General features: G+C 40.0%; 1 protein-coding gene across 3 annotated transcripts in view; it reads right to left on the reverse strand.

The window, feature by feature from the left end:
• Positions 1-3,559: 3,559 nt before the first annotated feature.
• LOC126092559 (calcium-responsive transcription factor-like) overlaps positions 3,560-27,986 on the reverse strand; it is a 33,255-nt gene continuing 8,828 nt past the window's right edge. Inside the window, exons 3-6 of one of the 3 annotated variants that reach the window (XR_007521357.1) lie at positions 25,877-26,023; positions 25,098-25,775; positions 24,790-24,941; positions 3,560-6,896 (exon numbers count right to left, since the gene is read on the reverse strand). Coding sequence is in view for 1 of the 3 variants with exons in the window: in XM_049908242.1 (XP_049764199.1) it covers positions 25,104-25,775; positions 25,877-26,023 (819 nt within the window). In the remaining 2 variants the exon portion in view is untranslated. Of the gene's footprint in view, positions 6,897-16,869; positions 17,041-24,789; positions 24,942-25,097; positions 25,776-25,876; positions 26,024-27,986 lie in introns of those variants that run through there. The other 2 variants (XR_007521358.1, XM_049908242.1) reach the window with 2 other exon arrangements.

Raw genomic sequence — 27,986 nt, forward strand, 5'->3', positions numbered from 1 at the left:
TGCTTTACTTTTACAGACTGTTTAGATTAACTGAAACACTTGGCACTAACACTGACTGCTGATGAATTATGTTCGCAACATCAAATATCTGTAAAATTTCATGTTTGTTCATTGTAATTTATTAGGAATTTAATGTATATGATATATTGGGATAGGTGTCTATACACTTAAAGATCAAGTACTTTGGCAAGGCCTTAAAAATATACTTAGCGATGCAGTGTAAACAGTATACATAAAACTTAGTATACAGAATTGTAACTGAGTCCTTTAAAATATAAGAAGTACATCTGCATCTACATCTACATTTATACTCCGCAAGCCACCCAATGGTGTGTGGTGGAGGACACTTTATGTGCCACTGTCATTACCTCCCTTTCCTGTTCCACTCGCGTATGGTTCGCGGGAAGAATGACTGCCAGAAAGCCTCCGTTGTGCGCTCGAATCTCTCTAATTTTACATTCGTGATCGCCTCGGGAGGTAAAAGTAGGGAGAAGCAATATATTCGATACCTCATCTAGAAACGCACCCTCTCGAAACCTGGACAGTAAGCTACACCGCGATGCAGAGCACCTCTCTTGAAGAGTCTGCCACTCGAGTTTGCTAAACATCTCCGTAATGCTATCACGCTTACCAAATAACCCAGCGACAAAACGCACCGCTCTTCTTTCGATCTTCTCTATCTCCTCTGTCAACCCGACCTGGTACAGATCCCTCACTGATGACCAGTATTAAAGTATAGGCCGAACGAGTGTTTTGTAAGCCACCTCCCTTGTAGATGGACTACATTTTCTAAGGACTCTCCCAATGAATCTCAACCTGGCACCCGCCTTACCAACAATTAATTTTATATGATCATTCCACTCCAAATCATTCCGTACGCATACTTCCAGATATTTTACAGAAGTAACTGCTACCAGTCTTTGTTCTGCTATCATATAATCATACAATAAAGGTTCCTTCTTTCTATGTATTCGCAATACATTACATTTGTCTATGTTAAGGGTCAGTTGCCACTCCCTTCACCAAGTGCCTATTAACTGCAGATCTTCCTTCATTTCACTGCAATTTTCTAATGCTGGGATCGAACCTAGGAACTTTTTGAAGCTGTAATCACAAACCGTAATGCTACTTTCTTCTTTTTATCTCATTTTGTTCATTATCGTTCATTGCATTAATTCGGTGTGGACATCCCATGACACCCATCTAAGTTCATCTTTGACCCAGTCACTAAGTTTTTTTTTATTGTATTTATTATTATTATTATTACAGAGAGCAGCTAACCCTTTGTCCGAACACACTGCACTACTGCACTGACATTACACCGCCGCTAGCTATTGTTTGCTGCACTCAATCTGTGTATTTAGTGTAGTCAGTAATTCTTCCGCATTTACAGGCTTTACAACTCCTTGATCATGTAAAAAACATTTGTCTTTAATTTATTGATCAGATAGTTGAATCCTCATCTTCTCATTCACTTGTATTCAAGAATTTGTCTGGTGCTCTTCATAGTTGTTGATATGAATTATGAAATTCTCCATGGAGATTTGTCCCTTTGCAAATTTCATGCACAGCATTCCTTTTCACTTTATTTTCTTAAATGAAACCTAATTTTGTAGCCTTACTCTCCTGTTACAGTATTTAGGTGCACCGTTTTATAGAAACAGCTGATTGGCTCTAAGCAGCCATCTCGTAGCATGAGATGGTCGCTCGCATGAACGACATCCGAGATTTTTGCCCTATGCTACTGCTTGTCACTGAAGTGTCACATATCCGGACGTGGCTCACTGTCTGTTGCTCATATAGGACACAGCCTACGGCACTGATTAGTACATTTATTTTTTCCTGATATGACAAGTGGTCAGGAAAAATTCTTTCATAGTTATTTATCAAAGCTAACAGATGCCAACTGTTATGTTTCTTGGCAGGATCAAAACTTTCTTCACCTTCCAATAATTTATTAATTGGTGTCCCATTACTGACAACACCTAGTTTGACCTTTTTTTTCCTTTTCTTTCTTTTCAAGGTCAGAAATTTTGCCTTGAATTTGTGAAGTGTTTTTGTCACACTTCTGTTCGCAACCAGTAACTTGATTGCCTAAAACTTTTGCAGCATCAGGAACTTGTTTTTCTCACGTGTGAGACTTCATTTTTGCATATGTCAACAATTTCCGTTTTCAAACCAAAAATTTTTTCATCCACTTTTGTGACTACTAAACGTCTTAATTTCTCCTGGATATTTATAATTTCAACTTCAACCTTTCATTAATATCGTTAATTTGCCCCTGCATAGTGGCCATATTTGCATTTATAGTGTTAATTTCATTTTTCATGTCATTTACTGCAGTACTCAAAGTACCCATTTTTTGTCTACTTTCTCAATCTGCATGCTAATTTTAATTCCTTGTGTCCTAAGTGGATCACTAACGATACTGATACCACTTGTCTATGTTTTGAGTTGACTCTTGAGCACACTAACTAAGTTTTGAGTTGACTGTCAAGGCCACTAATTTGAGTGCCAACTTGCGCTGCAATTTTTTTGGATAAAACTTTAAACAGGTCATTCATACTTAGTCTTTTCACTGTCCTGTCCTACCGAACTGTTGTGTTCTGAACCTATTTAGGGACATTTACAATGTGCTCAGAACATGTTTTTGTTCGCAACATTGTATTCAACTTGTTCCCTCAACACGCTGGCAGCATTGTTCATTATTCGCATTCCAGTTTACAACAATTCTACATATGTATTTGCACAATCTGCTGTGGTGAACTGATAGTGAACATTTTACTGTGTGTATTCACATCAAGAGATACATTATGTCAAGTGAAGAGGAAGAATTAATGACACTTGGTGCTGCATTAATAATAGCAAAATGGACAGACAATAAAAAGGATGTAGTCGTCGGTGTACCAAAATATACTACAGAAGACATGGCGGGAATGATATGCTTTGTGAGCTGAATCTGGATGACGGTTCTGATTTTCTTAACTTTATTAGGATGTCGCTGTCAGATTTTGAAATGTTGTTGAATATTATAGGATCAGTTATTTCAAAAAAGACACAAATTTCAGAAAAGCAACCCCTTGAAGCAAAGACTTGCTGTTACACTTTGTTTTCTGACATCAGGAGACTCCCTTCAAAGCCTTGCAAATTTGTTCCACATTTCAAAGCCAGTCATATCTCAATAAGGTCCCGAAGTTTGTGAAGCTTTGGTTGAAGGATTATATAAAGGTAGGTAAGTTATGTTAACAGCACTGAAACACCAGCAAGAAAAGTGACACAAGTTGAAAATGACGTTTTGAGTTTGTATGTCACTGAAAGATATGGAAACAAATACAGTTTTACTTTTGTATGTAATGTAACAGAATATACTGCCATTAAATACTTGAAATTTAAAAGCAGCTTACACTACTTCACTATGTTTCATATAATTCTTTATAAGTATTTTCTCAAATATTGCATTTTTGAGTTGTGTCACTGTTCAAGCCAGGTTGTGATGTATTTAACTGATTAGATATTTATTTTCGTATTAATATTTACATATTAACATCATTCCATGAAGATAATTTCTTCAGAATCCAAATCAGATTTGCTGCCACTGAATGTGATGGGAATCTGCAGTTGAAGTTGAAGCTGATGATCCTGCTTCATCTATGTTTATTAATCTGCTGCTTCCTCAGAGCATTCAGTCCCTCCTTGTACAGCACATCACTTATTCGTCTAGTAGCCACCGCCCTTTCATAGGATGGAAGCTCTTTCAACTTAGTGACGAAATTTTCCCATATCTGTTGCCGAGTCCTGTAGTTGTTGCTGCTGCTATGCAACATTTCTGCTGCATTAAATATGGGGTTGCTTCTTCCAACCCCCCTCCTAACCCATTTTTGTGGAGGTGGTGTGCTGTCCTCTTCTTATTTCGCTGCAAGTTCCTCTGTTTCAGCTGCTGCAGGTTGAGGTACCTCTTGCGAAACCTGAAGTCAAATTTCCTTGTTTCAGATGCCAGCTACTGAAGATGAATGGCATTCAAAAGAAAGTATGTTCCGCCAGGCACTCCACTTCCCTCATTGCGTGGGAGCAATTGAAGGGAAGCATACTTTCCTACAGTGCCCTGTTGCTAGTGAGAGCAAGTTTTATAATTATAAAGGATCATTTTGCATTGTGTTGCTTGCTGTAGTTGACGCCAACTACTACTTTTTATATGCTGATGTTGGCTGCCAAGGGAGGATTTCTGATGGATGTGTTTTCAAGAATGCCTAAGTGAACTAATTCACAAAAACAAACTGAACATGCCACCTCACGAGTGTTTACCTGGAGGGACAAGGCCAGTACCATACATATTCACGGCAAATGATGCTTTTCCAATACAGGAAAATATCATGAAGCCGTATCCAGAAAGGCCCAAAAGAGAGAGTCTATAACTATAGATTGTCAAGGGCAAGGATGAGTGTGGAAAACACATTTGGTATTATGACCTCAGTGTTTCGTGTCTTCCGCAAACCAATGCTAATGCATCCTCTATTACTGCACTCCCAAATATACCATGGAGAACTTCTCAAACACTCAAGGAAATTCACAACGAATTTGCTAACTACTTCATGAGCCCACAAGGAGCTGTTCCATGGCAAAATAATTACAGCTCAAATTGTTTTACACGAGAATAAAAATAATCATTTGCAAGCATAACCTTGTTTACCCCAGAGTTGTGTCCCACTCATTTTGTAGTGTGTCAGTACCACTTCCAGATTTTTTACTGTCCTCTATTTTTCTTTCCTCTCATCGATACTGAGACAAGAGAGATTTAATTTTTTTGTCCATATCACTGCCAAGCACGGCAGGAACTTTTTGTAATGAATCATGTTTGATTTTAGTAATTCTGTAACCTCCACAATGTACATTCCACAGGCACTCCTTTGCCTCAAAGAATAATATCAACTGGAAAATTTTGTCTCGTGACCACTCCATTTTAAACAAAAATGAAGGAAAATAAAATAAACACCCCACCACTCACACAACAAACACCAAAACACTCTCTCCGAGCAAACAAACGCTAGCACTCCATAGTGTAATTTAGTGGTGGCACGCCACGAACAATGTTTCTTTGATCTCTACCGACGCAGTCATGGAACACTGATTTTGTGTTGCGAACATTGGTATTCCATTATTAGCCACGAACAATGTTGTGAACGCAGTGTTAACAGCCTTTTTAAATGTTTCATTCGGTATTTTCTTTATTTGTGGCAAACTAAACATGTCAACTGATTCATTCGCGTAACTGTTATCATCAACGGAATCCTCATAACTGGAGAAGACGACATATCTTTCTTCTCCAGTTTAATCAGGGACAGCCTCAATGTTTGGATTTGTTCATTAACATATTCATGATATTGCATGTACAGTCTTCTGCTGGCGCCATCTGTTATCGCCTCAACTACTACGTATGCCTCCAGCCTTCTTCACTGTGCCAGGCACTGCTGCTTTCTGTTCGCTTGGGTTTGTCACTGTCTTTGAATCTTTCTCCATTTTATTTATAGTTTACAGTTTACTTTCTTATGTAATGTTTACTGTTGTCTGTCTTACTGAAGTTTATTGCACGCACACTCTGCTGGACACTCAATGGCTGTATCATAGTACAGGGTGTCCACAATGAGACTCCAACATTTGAACTCATAAATCTGAGAGGAAACACAATTTATTGACGAACAAATACAGGGAAATCATACAGCAGCTCATCAAGTTTTCATACACAGGTGGACGGTTCAGTACACTTGAACATGGGTGCCACGGGTAGCACGAAGAATATCAAGTCTACAACCAATTTCGTGCCATGTGTTGCGGAGCATCTTTTCTGTCACTGAGTTGATGACAATTCTTATGCGCTGTTTCAAGTCTTGCAGGTCCTTTACTGGTGTAGCGTATAACCGCTCTTTTACATAACCCCATAAGAAAAAATCGAGGGGGGTTATGTCGGGCGAACGTGGCGGCCAAGGAATTGGACCTCCACGGCCAATCCATCATTGCGGGAATGTGTCATTTAAAATTTTCGGACATCAAAACTCCAATAGGGTGGTGCACCATCCTGTTGAAACATCACATTTGGCTGCAGGTCTTTTATCTGTGGCACGGCAAATTGTTCCAACATGTCCAGGTAGATGGCTCCATCCACAGTCGGCTCCTGAAAGAAAAACTGCCCAACAATGCGATTTATCATCAAACCACACCACACATTAACTTTCGGACTATCGCGCATGTGTTCCCTAGGTGCATGTGGATTTTCGGACCCCCAGATGCGCACATTGTGACGATTGACAGCCCCTGACAAGTGAAAGGTTGCCTCGTCAGTAAACATTATGATAAAAACGTCTCGTCCGCGACAATGCGATCTAACATGACACATGCAAATTCTTCTCGCTTTGGTCAATCATCAGGCTTGATTTCTTGCACAACCTGCACTTTATATGCATACAAACGTAATCGCTGATGAAGCACTTTGTGCACTGTTGAACGTTTCATACGAAGTTCTCATGCTGCCTGTCGCACTGACTTCTGTGGACTTTTTTCGAATGACCGTCGCACTTGTTCCACATGATGTCTGCTGATCCCAGGCTTACCACCACCATGCCCTTTCGCAACACTCCTAGTAGCCAAAAACTGATCACACCACTTCTTTATAGTCTTGAACAACGGGGGTGCTTTGTTGTAAACTCGACAAAAGTTTCTTTGCACATGGGTCGCCGATTTTGTCTCTGCATACCACCTACCACTTGTGCACGCCCCTTCATATCCTCCATTTTGCTAAAACAACTGACTGCAGCTCCACTATGGCCACTTGACATATAAAATTTGCACACCACAAACTTGTTGAGTTGCTCTGTCTGCCCCTTCAGGATTCACAGGTCCACCATCTGTAATGAGAAAGATATAGGATATTAAAATGTTGGAGTCTCATTGTGACACCCTGTAGTTTCTTGCTTCTTAGTTAGGCTGTTTACTGTATGTGCTGAACGAAAACCAATAAAATGTGCGGTCACATGGTGTCAAGTGTAACACTAATGGCCATTTCCAAATTGGCAATCGTCGATAATGTTAACCTTCCATGAAGGGCTTTAGCCTGACAGTGATTGTACCCAATGACAAGAAATCAGACTATAATTTCGTAATCACGAAGTTACTGAAACAAGCAGCAAAGTAAACAAGTTTTCAACTACCATTCTACTATTACAAAAGTATACTGTAATTATACATACATATGATCGCCAGCCTAATTAGGCAATGCGGTGTCAAGTTTTATGGCAAACCGGAAATAAACTTCACCTAAGGGAGGTGGTAAGTTCCTATGGCACCAAGCTGCTCATGTCATTGATCCCTAAGCTTACACACTACTTAATCTAACTTAAACTACCTTATGCTAAAGTCAACACATGCACACCCATGCCCGAGGGAGGACTCGAATCTCCAATGGGGGAAGCCATGCGAACTGTGACAAGGCGCCTGAGACCGCGTGGCTACCCCCTACGCCACATGGCTTCACCTAAGGGAACTAACCTCACCTGATACTGTAACTAATCGCTTCTAATACAGTTATTCTCCATGTTATACAGTAACTTGCCCTAGCAAACAATACAACAGCTAACCCTTATGCAGACTGCACAATGGCCAACAAATGCAGCAATACATACTGTCTCGCAATAAGACTTGCTATTGGCAGTAACTACTATGCAGTATAATGAACAAATGCAGAAAGGACATGCGAACCTACTAACAAAGTCTTACTGGCAATAGCATGTGCTACTATTACTTTTTAAAAAACATCATGATTTTGAAACATTACCGATTACTATGGACTTCAGAAATTTGCACATGAAGTTACTCTATACAAATGGGCAGTACAGATATTATTTGTAAGAAAAGTGTTGGTGCAAAATAAATGATTTTGCGGATTGCTACACTTGCTCAAAAAGAGCCTTCACTTTCATTTATCACATAAGTTAAGTAGTTTATGGGGTTACTTAAACTTGTATGGTTTGAAGAACCATCATCAATTGTAAATGGTAACACCAAAATTAAGAAAATGGCAAATATCTTTAGTAACAACTTTATGTATAATGAATGATGCAAAGTTTAATTCAACAGCTAACAAGTCAACTTAGCAAACTAGTCTCTCAAGTCAAACTGGCTTTGTAAATGACTGCACAACTTGGTAAAACACTTTAAAACAACATATAAAAGGAACATAAGATTACTAGTTTACAAACCTGTTCAAAGTGAAATAATACTGCTGTCTTTCGAAAACTTTTACTTACAGGCAGCTATAAGTACTTTATATTTTTGTCATTAATTATTTTAACAGATTCTTATTTAATGAAAATATTTCTTTGCAAACACACTTGAGTGTGCTCCCTGCCACCGTTGGATAAGCAGCTGCCAGCAGCAAGTCGTATACTCTTAACTCACTTATTTATTACATAGTTTAATTCTTAATTTCTGTTCATGTTTTTGGGTACTTGCATTGTTTAATTCATAAATTTCTGGCGTATTATAGTATTTGAGAGTTGTAGCATTGCGTTTTAGTACCTGAATAGTGCAGTTTCCTTAACTTGCGCCATAGGGTGGTGGGGTTTCGGGTTTTGCTGGATAGGTCAGGAGTCCACTACACACAGCAGGCGGCTACACGGGTAGCAGGGGTTGTGTGGCGTGGACTGGGCAGTTTTTTAGGTTAGATGGCCTCGGGCAAGTACAGAAAGGGCAACAGCCTCAAAGGGTGCGGGGCAAAGTCACAATATGCGGGGACCAAGCATCAATTGGTATTGTAATTGTAAACTGTCAAAGATGTGTTGGTAACGTACCGGAACTTCAAGCACTGATAGAAAGCATCGAAGCTGAAATCGTTACAGGTACGGAAAGCTGGCTGAAGCCAGAGATAAATTCTGCCAAAATTTTTACAAAGGCACAGATGGTGTTTAGAAACGATAGATTGCATGCAACCGGTGGTGACGTGTTTCTCGCTGTTAGTAGTAGTTTATCCTGTAGTGAAGTAGAAGTGGATAGTTCCTGTGAATTATTATGGGTGGAGGTTACACTCAACAACCGAGCTAGGTTAATAATTGGCTCCTTTTACTGACCTCCTGACTCACAGCATTAGTGGCAGAACAACTGAGAGAAAATCTGGAATACATTTCACATAAATTTTCTCAACATGTTATAGTCTTAGGTGGAGATTTCAATTTACCAAATATATACTGGGACACTCAGATGTTTAGGACAGGTGGTAGGGACAGAGCATCGAGTGACATTATACTTAGTGCACTATCCTAAAATTACCTCAAGCAATTAAACAGAGAACCAACTCATACAGGTAACATCTTGGACCTACTGATAACAAACAGACCCGAACTTTTCGACTCTGTAAGCGCAGAACAGGGAATTGGTGATCATAAGGCCGTTGCAGCATCCCTGAATATGGAAGTAAATAGGAATATAAAAAAGGGAGGAAGGTTTACCTGTTTAGCAAGAGTAATAGAAGGCAGATTTCAGACTACCTAACAGATCAAAACTAAAATTTCTGTTCCGACACTGACAATGTTGAGTGTTTATGGAAAAAGTTCAAGGCAATTATAAAATGCGTTTTGGACAGGTACGTGCCGAGTAAAACTGTGAGGGGCGGGAAAATCCCACCGTGGTTCAACAACAAAGTTAGGAAACTACTGCGAAAGCAAAGAGAGCTTCACTCCAAGTTTAAACGCAGCCAAAACCTCTCAGACAAACAGAAGCTAAACGATGTCAAAGTTAGCATAAGGAGGGCTATGCGTGAAGCGTTCAGTGAAATCAAAAGCAAAATTCTATGTACCGACTTGACAGAAAATTCTAGGAAGTTCTGGTCTTACATTAAATCAGTAAGTGGCTAAAAACAGCATATCCAGACACTCTGGGATGATGATGGCATTGAAACAGAGGATGACACGTGTAAAGCTGAATACTAAACACCTTTTTCCAAAGCTGTTTCACAGAGGAAGACCGCACTGCAGTTCCTTCTCTAAATCCTTGCACAAACGAAAAAATGGCTGACATTGAAATAAGTGTCCAAGGAATAGAAAAGCAACTGAAATCACTCAACAGAGGGAAGTCCACTGGACCTGACGGGATACCAATTTGATTCTACACAGAGTATGAGAAAGAACTTGCCCCCCTTCTAACAGCCGTGTACCACAAGTCTCTAGAGGAACAGAAGGTTCCAGATGATTGGAAAAGAGCACAGTAAGTCCCAGTCTTCAAGAAGTGTCGTCGAGCAGATGCGCAAAACTATAGACCCATACCTCTGATATCGATCTGTTGTAGAATTTTAGAACATGTTTTTTGCTCGGGTATCATGTCATTTCTGGAAACCCAGCATCTACTCTGAAGGAATCAACGTGGATTCCAGAAACAGTGATCGTGTGAGACCCAACTCACTTTATTTGTTCATGAGACCCAAAAAATATTAGATACAGGCTCCCAGGTAGATGCCATTTTCCTTGACTTCCGGAAGGCATTCGATACAGTTCCGCACTGCCGCCTGATAAAGTAAGAGCCTACGGAATATGAGACCAGCTGTGTGGCTGGATTGAAGAGTTTTTAGCAAACAGAACACAGCATGTTGTTCTCCATGGAGAGAAGTCTACAGACGTTAAAGTAACCTCTGGTGTGCCACAGGGGAGTATTATAGGACCATTGCGTTTCACAATATATAAATGACCTAGTAGAAAGTGTTGGAAATTCCATGCAGCTTTTCGCGGATGATGCTGTAGTATACAGAAGTTGCAGCATTAGAAAATTGCAACGAAATGCAGGAAGATCTGCAGCGGATAGGCACTTGTTGCACGGAGTGGCAACTGTCCCTTAACATAGACAAATGTTATATATTGCAAATACATAGAAAGAAGGAACCTTTATTGCATGATTATACGATAGCGGAACAAACACTGGTAGCAGTTACTTCTGTAAAATATCTGGGAGTATGCGTGCAGAACGATTTGAAGTGGAATGATCATATAAAATTAAATGTTGGTAAGGCGGGTGCCAGGTTGAGATTCATTGGGAGAGTCCTTAGAAAATGTAGTCCATCAACAAAGGATCTGGCTTACAAAACATTCATTCGACCTATACTTGAGAATTGCTCATCAGTGTGGGATTCATACCAGGTCGGGTTGACAGAGGAGATAGAGAAAATCCAAACAAGAGCACTGCATTTTGTCACAGTGTTATTTTGTAAGCGTGATAGCATTATGGAGATGTTTAGCAAACTAAAGTGGCAGACTCTGCAAGAGAGGTGCTCTGCATCGAGGTGTAGCTTGCTGTCCAGGTTTCAAGAGGGTGCTTTTCTGGATGAGGTATCTAATATATTGCTTCTCCCTACTTATACCTCCCGAGGAGATCACGAATATAAAATTAGAGAGATTCGAGCATGCACGGAGGCTTTCCAGCAGTCGTTCTTCCCGCGAACCATACGCAACTGGGACAGGAAAGGGAGGTAATGACAGTGGCACATAAAGTGCCCTCCGCCACACACCGTTGGGTGGTTTGCGGAGTATAAATGTAGATGTAGAAAACTTAAATATGGAAAATTATGTGCAATAAATCATTTCCTACTGTATAGAGAACTAATCGAAGTTCATACTGCAGAACGTTTTATTGCCCTAGTAATTTTAAGGGCCGTGCTCACGAAGCGGATGCGCTGATTGCGCAACCGCTGCGGCGGCCGCTACTAGCACGCGCAAACTCTATGCGCTGCAGGGGGGGGCCCCTGCCAAAAAAAATATCCCAACCTAACCTCATGTTGGGCTACGCTACAAATCAATTGGTCTTGTAAATCAATAAAGTCCGATAGGCGATGATGTCTCTATCGACGAAACTCTCGAGGCCAGGAACATTGGGAACTCCAGTCCCACCACGTACAAATGGCTACAGTAAGCCATCCGTTACCATGTGTGAATGTATCATTGGTGTCTATGCTGAAATTAATTTTGCAACCATGAAATATACATGGACCAACCACCAGTGCTGTTGACGCAATGTTTTTGATGGCATTTTTCTTCTTGTCTGCTGCTGAAGTGGTTAACTCAATGTTTTCGATTGTTTTGTAAACTGTTTTTCGCACGCGGCGGCGGTAGCGTCTGTACGGCATCGTACAGAGCGAGCACGGCCCTTAAAATTACTAGGGCCGTGCCGCCGAGTTTGCCATGTAGTTATAACATGGAGATAACACGGGACGAGCTGCCGTTGCCGCGGAGTCTGCAGAGAGCTCGGAATGTTTACATAAGATAACAGAACGGCAGCCGTCTCTCTCTAGCGGCGCTCTTATCAGTCTTGCGTCAGCCGCTGCACAAGCAACAGCATTGGACGCCGCTACGATGTCGTACAGACGCTACCGCCGCCGCGCGCGCGAAAAACAGTTTACAAAACAATCGAAAACATTGAGTTAACCACTTCAGCAGCAGACAAGAAGAAAAATGCCATCAAAAACATTGCGTCAACAGCACTGGTGGATGGTCCTAGTCTTCTTGTCTGCTGCTGAAGTGGTTAACTCAATGTTTTCGATTGTTTTGTAAACTGTTTTTCGCGCGCGGCGGCGGTAGCGTCTGTACGGCATCGTAGCGGCGTCCAATGCTGTTGCTTGTGCGGCGGCTGACGCAAGACTGATAAGAGCGCCGCTAGAGAGAGACGGCTGCCGTTCTGTTATCTTATGTAAACATTCCGAGCTCTCTGCAGACTCCGCGGCAACGGCAGCTCGTCCCGTGTTGTCTCCATGTTATAACTACATGGCAAACTCGGCGGCACGGCCCTAGTAATTTTAAGGGCCGTGCTCGCGAAGCGGATGCGCTGATTGCACAACCGCTGCGGCGGCCGCTACTAGCGCGCGCAAACTCTATGCGCTGCAGGGGGGGGGTCTGCGCTAGTAGCGGCCGCCGCAGCGGTTGCGCAATCAGCGCATCCGCTTCGCGAGCACGGCCCTTAAAATTACTAGGGCCGTGCCGCCGAGTTTGCCATGTAGTTATAACATGGAGATAACACGGGACGAGCTGCCGTTGCCGCCAAAACACAGGATACTCAGAATTAATTCACTTGGAAAGGACCCTGTCTAGGAATGTGACTGGGTGCGTGCATGTAATTTAGGGGTTCTACAAAAAGTTATTATTCAGTACATAATACCTGGACCATTGGATGTACATATTTAGATAACAATTCTGCTGAAGGTGGCAGCATTTGTGGCAATTTACTGTGGCCATAAAATTGACAGTAAAGCAACACGGTTCTTGATATTAGCCACGCCCTGATATCGCTCTTCTTCGCATCGTAAATTCAAGCAAACAGTGCCAATAGTGATACCATAGTCAATAGACCACTTTACATTTCGAGGCTAATTTACATTCTCACAAGTGGTTCTTGCCTCAATTAATGCCACAATATTGGACCAAGGCTGCCGCTAACCAGTCAGTAACACACGTCAGAACTCTACCATACATTCTCCACAAAAGAATCAAGTGCCCTGTGTGCCAAGTCCGCCTTTTCCAGTCCCACCAAACTACTTCTGTAATGGCACAGCTTTACTATAGGTTTTACATTTAGCTTCCCTACTTATGGACCAGTAAAATATCGAGGGTTTTTACAAATTATTACATTCATGGAGTATTACATATAAAACCACAGAGAAAGTTACAACATTATTTCTTAAAATTCCAAAACAGTTAACATAATTATTACATATTTATACAACCAAAGATCTTGACTATGCAGATACACTACGGTACAATATCAGCAGAGAACTTATACAAATTATACATTAACCCATTGATTATTGAAGTTACAAGGACATTCCCGTTTTTGGGAAATGTCATGGGCAGATGCATGTAATTGTGTGTATATGTCTTCAGCATCAGTCTTTTTGGAGTTATGGAATGTTTTATGCTCTTAATTTTCGAGGATTCTGGAGAGCAAAGGTCTAGGTCTCCTCCATAAAAGTCAGCACGGGTTCTACAAATGGAGATCTTGTGAGGCTTGGCTCGCTTTGTTACTCCATGGGATCCATAGCGCTATGAACAGCCGAACTCAGGTGTGTCATGTTTCTTGGCTTTGGGAAGGGATTTTGGCACCATGCTGCACTGTCATTCACTTAGGAAGAATGTGAACTTACCAAGCATCAGACCGGGTTTGCAACTGGGTTTGGGACTTCCTTCCAGTTGGAACTCGGTACATTGCTCTCAATGGAACAAAATCAACAGATGTGAAGGTGGTTTCCGCAGTGCCCCTAGGAAGTGTGATGTGGCTGTTGCTGTTTACAACATATATCAGTGATCTGGCAGAAAGCATTCGGTGTTCTTCAGGACGTTTCGCAGATGATGTGGTTGCCTATAAGAGAATAGCTACGCTGCAAGACATTACTGATTTGCAGCATGACTCACAGAGAACTGATGAATGTGCAGCCTCTGGCAGTTAACTGTGACCTTAAATAAATGTAACGTATTGAATATACACAGGAACACTGCTGTACAACTGTACTATTGGTGACAGATTACTGGAAGCAGTACCTACCACAAAGTGTCTTAAGAGTAACTGTATGGACCAACCTTATGTGGAATGATCACATAAAATTAATGGTGGGAAAAGCAGATGACAGACTGAAATTCATGAGGAATCTTAAAGTGATGCAATTCACTGACAAAGGGAGAAGCATCTAGAATGCTTGTTCAACTGATTTTTGAGTGTTGTCAGTCTAGGATCCTTGCTGAGTGAGACCGGTGAGGGAGGTAGTGAGGATCCAACAAAGAGCGGCATGTTTCATTATGGGTTATGTTTGGTTGGCATGAGAATGTGACAGAGATACTCAGCAAACATCAGTGGCACGGGCCAGAATGAGAATTTCACTCTGCAGCGGAGTGTGCGCTGATATGAAACTTCCTGGCAGATTAAAACTGTGTGCCGGACCGAGACTCAAACTCGGGACCTACAGAAGAGCTTCTGTAAAGTTTGGAAGGTAGGAGACGAGGTACTGGCAAAAGTAGAGCTGTGAGGACGGGGCGTGAGTCATGCTTGGGTAGCTCAGTTGGCAGAGCACTTACCCGAGAAAAGGCAAAGGTCCCGAGTTTGAGTCTCGGTCCGGCACACAGTTTTAATCTGCCAGGAAGTTTCATCAGTGGCAGGCATTGCAGGGAAGGCAGTGTCCATCACAAAGATGTTTACTATTGAAATTTCAAGTGAGCACTCTCTGGGAAGAGTCTGACAAATGTTGCTTCATCCCACATACTACTCACGAAATGACAAAAACGAGAAAATTCAAGGGATTGAAGCTAATACCAGCAGTCCAGCTTAATATCTGAAAAGTCCTGCATCGCAGGACCAGAAAATTAAACTCATTTTTGGCTCATGACGGAGTGCTAGGGGCTTGCTTTGTCCCACATACTTCTCACGAAATGACAAAAACGAGAAAGTTCGAGGGACTCAAGCTAATACCAGCAGTCATTCTTTCCACATGCTGTTCGCAAGGAGAACAGAGGAGGGGGGGGGGGGGGTTGTACCAGTAAGAAGTGCCAGAGGTACCCTCTGCCATATTCCATTATGTGGCTTGCACAGTACGATGCAGGCATAGACTGATGATACATCTTCAGTATCTAATTTGTAACCCAGATAGTCACATCTTGCTCCTCAATCTTCTGACATTAATTTTTATTACATGCACTAATGGTAAGTACACAACTTGTCATTACTGGCATTCAGGAGCATTGCGTGCTATCATGAGACAACTGAATGAAATTTGTAGACGGAGAGTCTCTATTCAGAGACACGTGAAGGGCATGGGGAAAGACAATGATAACCCTCAAATTGAATTTTTGAAACCAAGTAGACTAATAAAATTGTAACTCTGATCACTAGTTGGTGTGACAAGTTCATTTTACTGATGACTAATAGCAGCACAACACTGGTCTGTTTCTATGGGAATCCACACACACCAGTGGGAGATAATGGTAACCCACAAATTCAAAATGGAGGCAGCAACAGACTGGAGTAAAGGAAATTGATATTTCTCCAATTTTAAGTGAAATGTGTGAGGATTCTAGTGATTTTGACTGGTTTAATGTGACAATGATCCAGGCTTCTGTTTAAACAAGGAATCCAGGCTTCCATTTAAACAAGGAGATGGAACTTCCTGGCAGATTAAAACTGTGTGCCCGACCAAGACTCGAACTCGGGACCTTTGCCTTTCGTGGGCAAGTGCTCTACCATCTGAGCTACCGAAGCACGACTCACGCCCGGTACTCACAGCTTTACTTCTGCCAGTATCTCGTCTCCTACTTTCCAAACTTTACAGAAGCTCTCCTGCGAACCTGTGAGTACCGGGCGTGAGTCGTGCTTCGGTAGCTCAGATGGTAGAGCACTTGCCCGCGAGAGGCAAAGGTCCCGAGTTCGAGTCTCGGTCGGGCACACAGTTTTAATCTGCCAGGAAGTTTCATATCAGCGCACACTCCGCTGCAGAGTGAAAATCTCATTCTGGAAGGAGATGGAAGATTCTAGTAATATTAATTGTAGTAAAAGTGAGGTAAGTTTTGTTTTCCACATCATGTTGTTATTTCCTGGTTACCCATTATCTTTGTGTGGCCTAGTTAGGCTGCATTTTTTTATTTCTATATTGAGCTGATGATCTCGATAAGACGATACAATCAAGTCACTACACTTTTTAATGCAACTACATCATACTGTGTAAATCATGCAATGTTTACAAAAAAAGTGCACTTGTATTTGTGGGTTACTATTTTATTCACTATTTCACTGATGAGGTTATCATTTTATTGACTTAACAGAACATTTTTACAATTACAGTTTCTATAGAATAATTTTTTACCAGTATAGAGAGACCCACAACAGAACTGATACAGGAAATTAAGACACCACAATGGTAACATTAAGAAAAAGATAAAAACAAAATAAATGACACCAGGAGAAACTTGCAAAGAACAGTGGATGTTAACACACTACAAAAAAAGGTACTGTGAGCCAGGTGAGAAATTTAGTCAGTGTTTCCTGTAAAAAACAAAGGATGAGCACAAGGCGGCATCTGCAGATATGATGTGAGAACTTTCAGCAATGTGTTAATTGCAGGAATACAATTCTATGTACAAAATATGTTCACCACTGCTACGAAAATATAAACATTTGTACACCATTAATTCAAATTTCATATTTCTTTATATTAATTTTGAATGGTTCACCCTTTGAACAGTGAATACCAGTTGCATTAACCCTGTGACTGCTATATGCAACACAGCGGTCACACCTCGTGTGCTGCGTTGTCGCACCGCTCGTCGTGCGCTAGATGGTGAATACCTTCTGGCGCGCATGCCACGCCCAGTGCTTTCGACAGGTTCGCTGTTCTTCAGTTTTCTAGTTTGTTCTGGTCTTTGGACTGGCTTTGGAAGAATCGGAGGTATTTATTTACAACATTTACACTTCATTTTCATGTCACATGCATTTTTATTATAATGTATATACAAATGAAGACATTAGGGACATTCTCACAAAACAAGGTTTAACAGTTTTTTATTGCTGAAATCGTTTGTGATAAATTTTGAAGCACGGATAAGCAAAGAGTTACATTGCATTCCTTACAGCACAACTTAGTTTTCTTCCTAACACCATTTTGAGCACAGACAATTGTCCTGTACTTTTCCCACTGATCTCGTAAATGTGTCGACATGTTTAGTCTTGTAGGGTACTCGACATTTAGCACCACCTACAGTCTTGCGATTGACATAAAAAGTTGCAAAACTTTCTCTAATTACAGTGAGATGAAACTTTTCGTATTCATTTTGTCCCATATTTCCACTACAATAGAGTCTCGATTATCTGACCTAATCCGGCCGCAGCAAGGTCGGATAAGCGGGAAGGTCGGCTAACATGGAAAATAATAAAAAAAAAAAAAAAATTAAACTAAAGTAGGCCAAATGAGTTAAACATTCAATACAATACAAATCAAATTAGACTGAATAGATATTTACTGGATGAAGTAGTTAGTAATTGTCTTTTGTTTGCTTGCTGTTTGCCGTTTTTTTGCCACTAAATCACGTAGTCTCTTAAGAAGTAAAACCTCAGTAGAAGATGTTTGCTCCAGTTGCTCTACATATTTTAAGGGGGGTAGGATATCAAACGGGCTGACTTGGAGCAGGAGAGACACCACAGGACATTTTAATTTCCACTGTCTATACTTTTACAAATCAATTCATAAAACTTTGTCAGCATGACCAGGAAGGATTCAGAATTCACACTCTTAGCAGTGGAACTTTGAAAATAATAACAAAAAAAAATTTTTTTTTTTTGCATGCGAAATTTCATCATTTTTTCACTTATTAATGGCAGCACTTTTCTTCATAAGTAAGAGAGAGCCTTCGATGAATTTTTCACAGCATATAACCCATACTTAAAGGTGTACGAAACTCTAGAATTTTCCAAATCTATTAAAAACTGTGGTAAAAATTGAGGTAAATAACTATAAAATTTGTGTTTTTTCTAATCATGAAGTTTAAAATATAACAGCTCATCCGTTTTTTCATAAATTAAATAAATTGTAGAGTTTCATACACCTGTAAGTATGGTATGTATGCTGTGCAAAATTCATCGAAGAATCTCTCTAACTTATGAAGAAAAGTGTGCAGCCATCTGTAAGTGAAAAAATGATGAATTTTCACAAGCAAAAAAAAAAATTATTTTGTTATGTTTTCGAACTTCCACTGCAATGAGTGTGAATCCTCCTTCCTGGTGACGCTGACAAAGTTTTATGAATTTATTTGTAAAAGTACAGACACTGGAAATTAAAATGTCCTGTGATGCCTCTCCTGCTCCAAGTCGGCCCGTTTGACGTCCTACCCCCCTGAAAGCAGTTTCTAAGGCCTCGTGTCCTTTGTTGTGAGAAATCTTGGGCGCACTTTCCTCCACTACATCTGCTTCTTCATCATCATCTTTTTCGTTTACCATGTTGACTATTTCTTCATCTGTCACTTCGAATTCTTCATCTTGAACAATCCACTCATTTATGTCATCTTCTGTGGCATCAGCACATCCCGGAACTTTTCGTAACAATGAAAGCAGGGTAGTATTTTCTGGTTCGGTCTGCTGCTGTAGATTTTCATCATCTGGAGAATTGCCTTGATTTTCCTGTAGCAAAATTTTCCAGGATTTTGCAATTGTATTTGCTCCAACACTCTCCCAAGTTTGGGCTACGTCATAAGCTAGTCTTTCAAATTAATACGGTGCAACTGCTCTAGTATGTCTTCTCCCTTGTCCATGTGTTGTTGTTGTTGTGGTTTTCAGTCCTGAGACTGGTTTGATGCAGCTCTCCATGCTAATCTATCCTGTGTAAGCTCCTTCATCTCCCAGTACCTACTCCAACCTACATACTTCTTAATCTGTTTAGTGTATTCATCTCTTGGTCTCCCTCTATGATTTTTGCCCTCCACGCTGCCCTCCAATGCTAAATTTGTGATCCCTTGATGCCTCAGGACATGTCGTACCAACCGATCCCTTTTTCTAGTCAAGTTGTGCCACAAACTTCCCTTCTCCCCAATCCTATTCAACACCTCCTCATTAGTCACGTGATCTACCCACCTAATCTTCAAATTCTTCTGTAGCACCACATTTCGAAAGCTTCTATTCCCTTCTTGTCCAAACTATTTATTGTCCATGTTTCACTTCCATAGATGGCTACACTCCATACAAATACTTTCAGAAACGACTTCCTGACACTTAAATCTATACTCGATGTTAACAAATTTCTCTTCTTCAGAAACACTTTCCTTGCCATTGCCAGTCTACATTTTATATCCTCTCTATTTCGACCATCATCAGTTATTTTGCTCCCCAAATACCAAAACTCTTTTACTACTTTAAGCGTCTAATTTCCTAATCTAATTCCCGCAGCATCACCCGACTTAATTCGGCTACATTCCATTATCCTCGTTTTACTTTTGTTGATGTTCATCTTATATCCTCCTTTCAAGACACTGTCCATTCCGTTCAACTGCTCTTCCAAGTCCTTTGCTGTCTCTGACAGAATTACAATGTCATCGGCGAACCTCAAAGTTTTTATTTCTTCTCCCTGGATTTTAATACCTACTCCAAATTTTTCTTTTGTTTCCTTTACTGCTTGCTCAATATACTGATTGAATAACATCGGAGAGAGGCTACAACCCTGACTCACTCCCTTCCTAACCACTGCTTCTCTTTCATGCCCCTCGACTCATAACTGCCATCTGGTTTCTGTACAAATTGTAAATAGCCTTTCGCTCCCTGTATTTTACCCCTGCCACCTTTAGAATTTGAAAGAGAGTATTCCAGTCAACATTGTCAAAAGCTTTCTCTAAGTCTACAAATGCTAGAAACATAGGTTTGCCTTTCCTTAATCTTTCTTCTAAGATAAGTCGTAAGGTCAGTATTGCCTCACGTGTTCCAACATTTCTATGGAATCCAAACTGATCTTCCCCGAGGTCGGCTTCTACCAGATTTTCCATTCGTCTGTAAATAATTCGCGTTAGTATTTTGCAGCTGTGGCTTATTAATCTGATAGTTCGGTAATTTTCACATCTGTCAACACCTGCTTTCTTTGGGATTGGAATTATTATATTCTTCTTGAAGTCTGAGGGTAGTTCGCCTGTCTCATACATCTTGCTCACCAGATGGTAGAGTTTTGTCAGGACTGGGTCTCCCAAGGCCATCAGTAGTTCCAATGGAATGTTGTCTACTCCCGGGGCCTTGTTTCGACTCAGGTCTTTCAGTGCTCTGTCAAACTCTTCACGCAGTATCCTATCTCTGAATTCATCTTCATCTACATCCTCTTCCATTTCCATAATATTGTCCTCAAGTACGCCGCCCTTGTATAGACCCTCTATATACTCCTTCCACCTTTCCACTTTCCCCTCTTTGCTTAGAACTGGGTTTCCATCTGAGCTCTTAATATTCATACAAGTGGCTCTCTTTTCTCCAAAGGTCTCTTTAATTTTCCTGTAGGCTGTATCTATCTTACCCCTAGTGAGATAAGCCTCTACATCCTTACATTTGTCCTCTAGCTATGCCTGCTTAGCCATTTTACACTTCCTGTCGATCTCATTTTTGAGACGTTTGTATTCCTTTTTGCCTGCTTCATTTACTGCATTTTTATATTTTCTCCTTTCATACATTAAATTCAATATTTCTTCTGTTACCCAAGGATTTCTACTAGCCCTCGTCTTTTTACCAACTTGATCCTCTGCTGCCTTCACTACTTCATTCCTCAGAGCTAACCATTCTTCTTCTACTGTATTTCTTTCCCCCATTCCTGTCAATTGTTCCCTTATGCTGTCCCTTGTCCATATAATCAATTAAAGTGAAAAGCAAGTTTTGATGGTAGTTTCTCTTCAGTGTCTGTAAGGTCCCTTGGTCCATGGGCTGACATAAGGATGTAACATTTGAAGGCAAAAACATGGCCTTTATATCTTGATCTTGAAGTTCATCTTCATTAGGATGACAAGTGGCACTGTCTAGAAGCAACAGTGCTTTGCGGGGCAAGTTGTTGGCTTTCAAAAACTTTTCAGTTTGTGGCATGAACTCAATTAAAAACCATTCTTTAAAAATGTCTGAGCTCATCCAAGCATTTTTTTGGTTGTAATATTTCACTGGTAAAGCATTTTTAGACACATTTTTAAATGAGACAGTTTCATTTTCAAATTTGCTGTGGCATTACTGCATGCAAGAACTGTCACTTTTTCTTTGCTATGTTTGTAGCCTGGCACTGCCTTTTCGGCCTTCGACGCTAATGTTTTTTTCTGGTAACATTTTGAAATTGCGACCAGTCTCATCGCAGTTAAAAATTTGATCACCTGTAAGGTTTCCTTGTCCAATATCTTGTGAAGTTTATTCTTAAACAATTGAACAGCTTCAAAATTTGCTGAAAGCTTTTCACCACAGACATTAACTTGCCGAATTCTGTATCTTTTCTTCCATCTAGCTGTGAAATCGGGTTCACCTTCGTTTAGTTCATTACGAAACTTTAAGGCTTTTTCCTGCAAAATAGGTCCCGACATGGGTACACCTTTATCTCTATGTTGAGTAAACCATAGGAACAAAACTTCACTTACTTTTTCATAACCACATTTTTTCATGGTTTTCCGATCTTCCAAAACAGCCGAGGCTGCTCGCTGAGAACACCACTTCTCAATTTCCAGTCTCCAACTGTTGTTTTCCCGACGTTACAATCTTGCACCACTTTTAATAAAGTTTCACCATTGTCTATTCTTTTTTCTTCCATTGAAACGACCACCTTTTTCCATTTTGAAGCCATCACCACTAATTTTTACAATAAAGAAAGTGCAACACAGCCACTCCACTACAGATCTAAGTTAGCACTGAGGAGTGAGGAGTAGCAGATGGCTACAATGAACTGAGTATCAACAAACAACACATTAGTCACTGACCTGTCGTCGGCTGGCTCACGGCCGGTGTGGTGAAAGGGTCAGATAATACAGAAGGTCGGATAACCGAAGATCGGATAATCGAGACTCTACTGTACAAACAAAAGGCATTGAACCTTGCAAAGTCCAAAATATGGAAAAACAATTCCCTGTACCACTTAGATAATTTCCGTGTACTTTCCACTGTTTTTATTAGCATGCTGCTTCGGTTGACTAGTGTCATTGATTTATTGTAATCTTTTACCACACTTGGTTTCATTTTCAGATCACCACTCTTCCAGTCTCTTTTTGAAGTCAGATGCATTTCAGCTTTGTGGTACATTAATAGCATCCAGACTTCCTTCTTGTCCTACCACTTCAGAGTGATTAGCTTTCCTGATTCTGAAGATCAGAAAGTTATTTCTCCTTTCTTCAGTTTTTCCTCCATTACTGGCACTTCCTTCCCTATTTGCCTAACGGTACCATATGCATTTGCCACTCTATCATACAACCAGATCTGGGCTGGTATACCAGTTGTCGACAAACAGCATATGTCCATTCTCTAAGTAAGGCTGGAGTAATGTGGCTACTGTTTCCCAGACACTCCCATACCATGATTATCAACGTCTGTCTGTGTGTGTGTGCCAACATAAACGGTAAAATCCAGTACATAATTTGTCTCGCAATTGCAAATTACAAAAATTTTAATTCCAAACCTACTTCTCTTTGCTGGAATATACTGCTTTACTTTCAGACAGCCTTTGAACAGCATCCAGAGATTCATCTATACAGAGTTTCTCATAAGGATAGAAGGTTTCATTGAATATTTTCTGAAAATTTTCTACAACAGGCCGAATTTTCGATAAGCAATCCCCATTTAGGGGCAAAGTGTTATCATGGAAATGCAATAAATTCAACAGCAGAAAATAGTGGTCGCTGGAGATCATTTTGGAAAAAAAATTGTGTTTCCAGCAAAGGATCTGTCAACCAATAGTCAATCACTTTTAACTTTTCACTCTAGCCATCAGAAAGGAAAATGCTATAAAAACATGCATTTCTGGCACATTTTTGTCACTCCACTTATGTATTCTAAAATTTGTCTTTGGTTTGCAATTGGCTGATCGATACGTACAATATTTATTTGTTTTCTTGCTAGACATTTCAACAATGTCTGTATTTACAAAAAGTCTAAAAGAACAGAGGCAGCTCTCATTTTCACTTACGTGAGCTTTCATTCCTGATGAGGATTCGTCAAACTGATGCTTCTTCGGATGTATGTTTTCACATCTCCATTTGTTTTCTGTCGCGCTTGTGGGTCACTGTGCATCTTCATTTGAAGATGATGAGCATCAAATAGAAGTACCCAGCTATGGACTTCCTGTCGATGTCGTAGCCTTTGCACTAGTAATTACAGATGGAGATGAATGAGAATCAATGTCTGTAGATTGTAAACTATTCATATGAGAATCTTCTTCATCTGAATCACTGTCTATTGATGAGCACAGTGATTCCTCAGAGTCACTCTCCATCAACATCTGTATTATCTCTTTGAAGGTGAGGAGCTTTTTACATGCCATCACAACCATAAGTGAATAATAGGCAACTGATGTCTGAACCGAGGGTAGAGTCTCGCAGAAAGGCGCGAAACTACAGTTCAACAGAAATCATAGTAGTGTCATCTGTTGAGTCTAAAGCAAATTACTCATACAAGTGCTATGAGGGTTCGACAAAAGTGTGGACATCCGCTTCAAATGTCATGTTTCACCTGCATATTGAAACCCCACCTGTTGCAGCTAAAAAAAAAGTTCAAATGTGTGTGAAATCTTATGGGACTGAACGGTTAAGGTCATCAGTCCCTAAGCTTACACACTACTTAACCTAAATGATCCTAAGGACAAAACACACACACACATGCCCGAGGGAGGACTCGAACCTCTGCTGGGACGACAGCAGCTCCTTAGACCGATCATGTTGCAGTTAGAGCAAACGGTAAGGTGTGGTGAGTCTGCCAGTAGCACTGCAAACAAACAGATGTCTTATTCAAGCACAGCTAAACAATAGGCAACTGAATGTCTCAGAACTTCTACAGCAGTTGGCAGCACCCTGAGCATGGCAGCAATGAAATGCTGTAGCAGTCAGCAGCATCCAGGGCATGGCACACTCTGACTGCTGTAGCAGTCAGCCACAATCAAAGGGTTAATAATAAAATGTCGATATCTTTTGTATGAAATATTGCTTTTAACTTTTCAAACTGAATATCTCCATTCATAGCCAATACTTCCCTAGATCCCTCATGTTATAGTTTAGGTGAACTATCTTTTGGAAAATACATGCAGTGTGATTCATTTTTACTTACCTTATTGTACAGCTACATCTGGTTTTGCTCTGAAGCAGAGTTACCATAGATGCTTCAGACACACATCAGTTTTAAGTTTTTTCTGGTTCTTGAGTTGCTCCAGACTTTTGAGTGCAGCATATTCAGTGAAATTTGATACCTCGTGCCAATTTCTAGCAATGACCAATATTAAAAATGAATCGTTACAATAATATTTTAACTACTTTTTGAAAAATAGACCCGATAAACTTTTACCAAAACTTATATATTAAGCTGTATGTAAATATCCAAAAATGCAAATGTGAACAAGTAAACACTGCACAACTCACCACTGTTCAAATATGTTTCTCTATTTTAGAATTTGTTGCCACTGTTGAAGGAAGGTCTGACAATTCTACACTACGCTGCACATTTCTAAGGTCATCTACAAGTTTTTTTATTGCTTCATCACTGCAATTGTATGTGAGCTCTATAATATTTTTACATATGTCTCTTGCCTCTTGAGACAGGGATGAACAAGAGCTTGATTTTTCAGGACTGGCGTGCTTTTTGTTCCTTTCATCGCTTCTGCTGGTATTCTGTACACCATTTCTTACAGAATTAATTGGTGCAGTACACCTGCTGCTTGAGTCACATCCATATGCCTTATCAATCTGGATCTCTAATGAATCTTCACCAAAAATTCTCTTCCTTGTCCTATACACATGGTTATAAATGGTTTTGTCTGTGGGGTAAAATGCAGTGTTTACGCGGTCTGGTCTAGCTGGCCCACTGAAGTTTGTCTCAACAAACTTTTCAAGAAGCAATTTTATTTCTCTTACTGATGTTGTTCCATTTTTGACATGGTTCCGTATTTCCAAAGCTAGTCGAGGATGCAGATCTCCACTTGTTTTCATATGTGCTGCACTGTGTGTGTGGTGCTCTGGTGGTGAAGCAACCACATACAAGCGAAGAAAGCTTTCTGGTTTATTGGGTAACTCCAAATGCTTCTTCAAGCTATCAATAACCTTTAAAACAATAATTATCACTTAATTAGGAACATTAAGTATATTGAGTTTGCGAAGCAATGTGTACACAACAAATAATGAACATTTTTAACTACACTCACCATTTTTTTTGTCTTGCGATCATTCTCTGATAGGACTAAATACCCAGGATAAACTCTGACACATTTTACTAAAAATGTGGCAGGACAGTCACTTTTCTTGGTATCCATAAACAACTTTCGCTTTTTATTTGGGATGATATGGTCAACCTGGATGCATAAAACGTACAGTAAAATTTAACAAATAGCTTTCAACAGATGTACTTTCTGTGGAGATTAAATCTGTGATTCCAACACTCTGAGATACCCAGGTCCTCCAATGTATGAGATCTTGCAGCTATGACAGCATTTAACAAAGGATGACCTGATAATTGAAGCAAGATGTGAAAAATGATGTAAATCCCAAAGCTGCAATCATTTCAATAAAACAAAAACCATTCCAGAATACCATAATTAATTAACATGGCCACAATAGGATAAAATTTCTGCCTTACTGACTATACTGTACATGTTACAATTGAAATTATAGCACATAGCAGGATTTTTTCTAGGCTAAAACGATTTTAAATTTTCCAAGCACCTTATAAATGAAACATGGGTTAAAATAAAATGTGCACAGAAGCAATATTGAACGAAAATTCAAAGTTCCTGTTAATATTTATATTCCAGTTTGAAGTAGTGTTTCCAAAAAATTGAATTAATTAAAACACCCAAGAAAAATAACTGTCTCAATAGATGATGAAGAAAAACCAATTTTTTGAGTAAACACCTCAGAATTAAAACCACTAAAGTGCAACAGAAGTCAGACAAAACTTACAGCTTTGCAAATAATGTTTTTGCTACCCACCACTGTGGACGAACTAAACATAGAGCATAATCAAATACAAAAAACCATAGCAGATTCCGATGAAATGCCAGTCCACTGACCAAAGGACTGATTACAGCAGAAAACACCCATTAGTGCAAAACATACAACAATCTTTCACTAAAAACCCACCTCGTCATTCTCAGCCTCTTCAAATATAACAGATACTAGCAAGAACTGCTGACTGGACCTACTGAAGTATTATTTGTAAAACCCAAAACCATAGTTTGGATTGGTATACACAGTGTGTGAAAGTCACTATGTGGTAATAGCTCGTTCTTTACCAACTGAACTGGTATTTTATTTATTTAACTTAGAACAGTCTGAACGTGAATGAGGAACAAAGGTTAGTAATAAAAAATAACAAAAAAATTACACCATTCATTTTCATGAAAGTTGGTGGTTACATGGTAGCATAAACAACACTGTAATGAAAAATTGCTTAAATGTTTCTAGAAAACCATGAAAATAGAAGTGTACCTTGAGGAAAAGTCTCCATTTAGGCTTAAACTTCTACAGTCTTTTGATTCCTTACTTAAAAGGCATACAGAAAAATGCTGCACACTCTTCTGCACAAAAGCCCAAGGGGTATGATCTAATTTCATACCCGATTTCTAACTAGGATTAGCTGAGTGAAGGCTGCAAGTTCTTTGGAACAAGCTCAAATTGTTCAAAATAAATGCCACCGAGAGGCCTAGGGGTCACTCCACATTAAATCACCCAATAATTTTAGGATTTGTAACCCTTGTAACACTATTATCAATATTACCTGTAATGGACTTATCTTCTTTGCCTATTTTTACTTAATGTGACTTCTGTATAACCATGCTCTTTGATGTGACATCTATGTAACTGTACTTAATTTATGGATGTAATTTCAAAGGGTGGTCATTCTGAAGTTTCGGATGAGATTATCTCGAAAACTATACATTGGGTAAAAACAGTGGGTAAGACAATTTCGTAAGCTCAAAGGGGGACATAAATGATACTACATGTGACCCCCAGCTCCCGCCCCCTTGGGTGGGGCGGGGGCAACTTTTAAATCTTAAATGGAAACACCCATTTCTTTATTGCAGATTCAGATTCTCCATAAAAAAGTAGTCAAGTTTTGTGTGAAACATTTACTTTAAACCATTGACAGATGGCACTGAATCTAGAAAAAAGTAAAACTGGGGAAGAACTCAGATTTATTCAGAATGATCCGAGAAGGATGCATTAAATCAATACAAAATGTATCCTGTCCGCCACAGTTTTGATGGAGGGAAATGGAATGGTATTAAAATCTCATTAGGGAACTCTTCACCATTG

The sequence above is a fragment of the Schistocerca cancellata genome, chromosome 1, assembly GCF_023864275.1.
Source record: "Schistocerca cancellata isolate TAMUIC-IGC-003103 chromosome 1, iqSchCanc2.1, whole genome shotgun sequence".
NCBI lineage: Eukaryota > Metazoa > Arthropoda > Insecta > Orthoptera > Acrididae > Schistocerca > Schistocerca cancellata.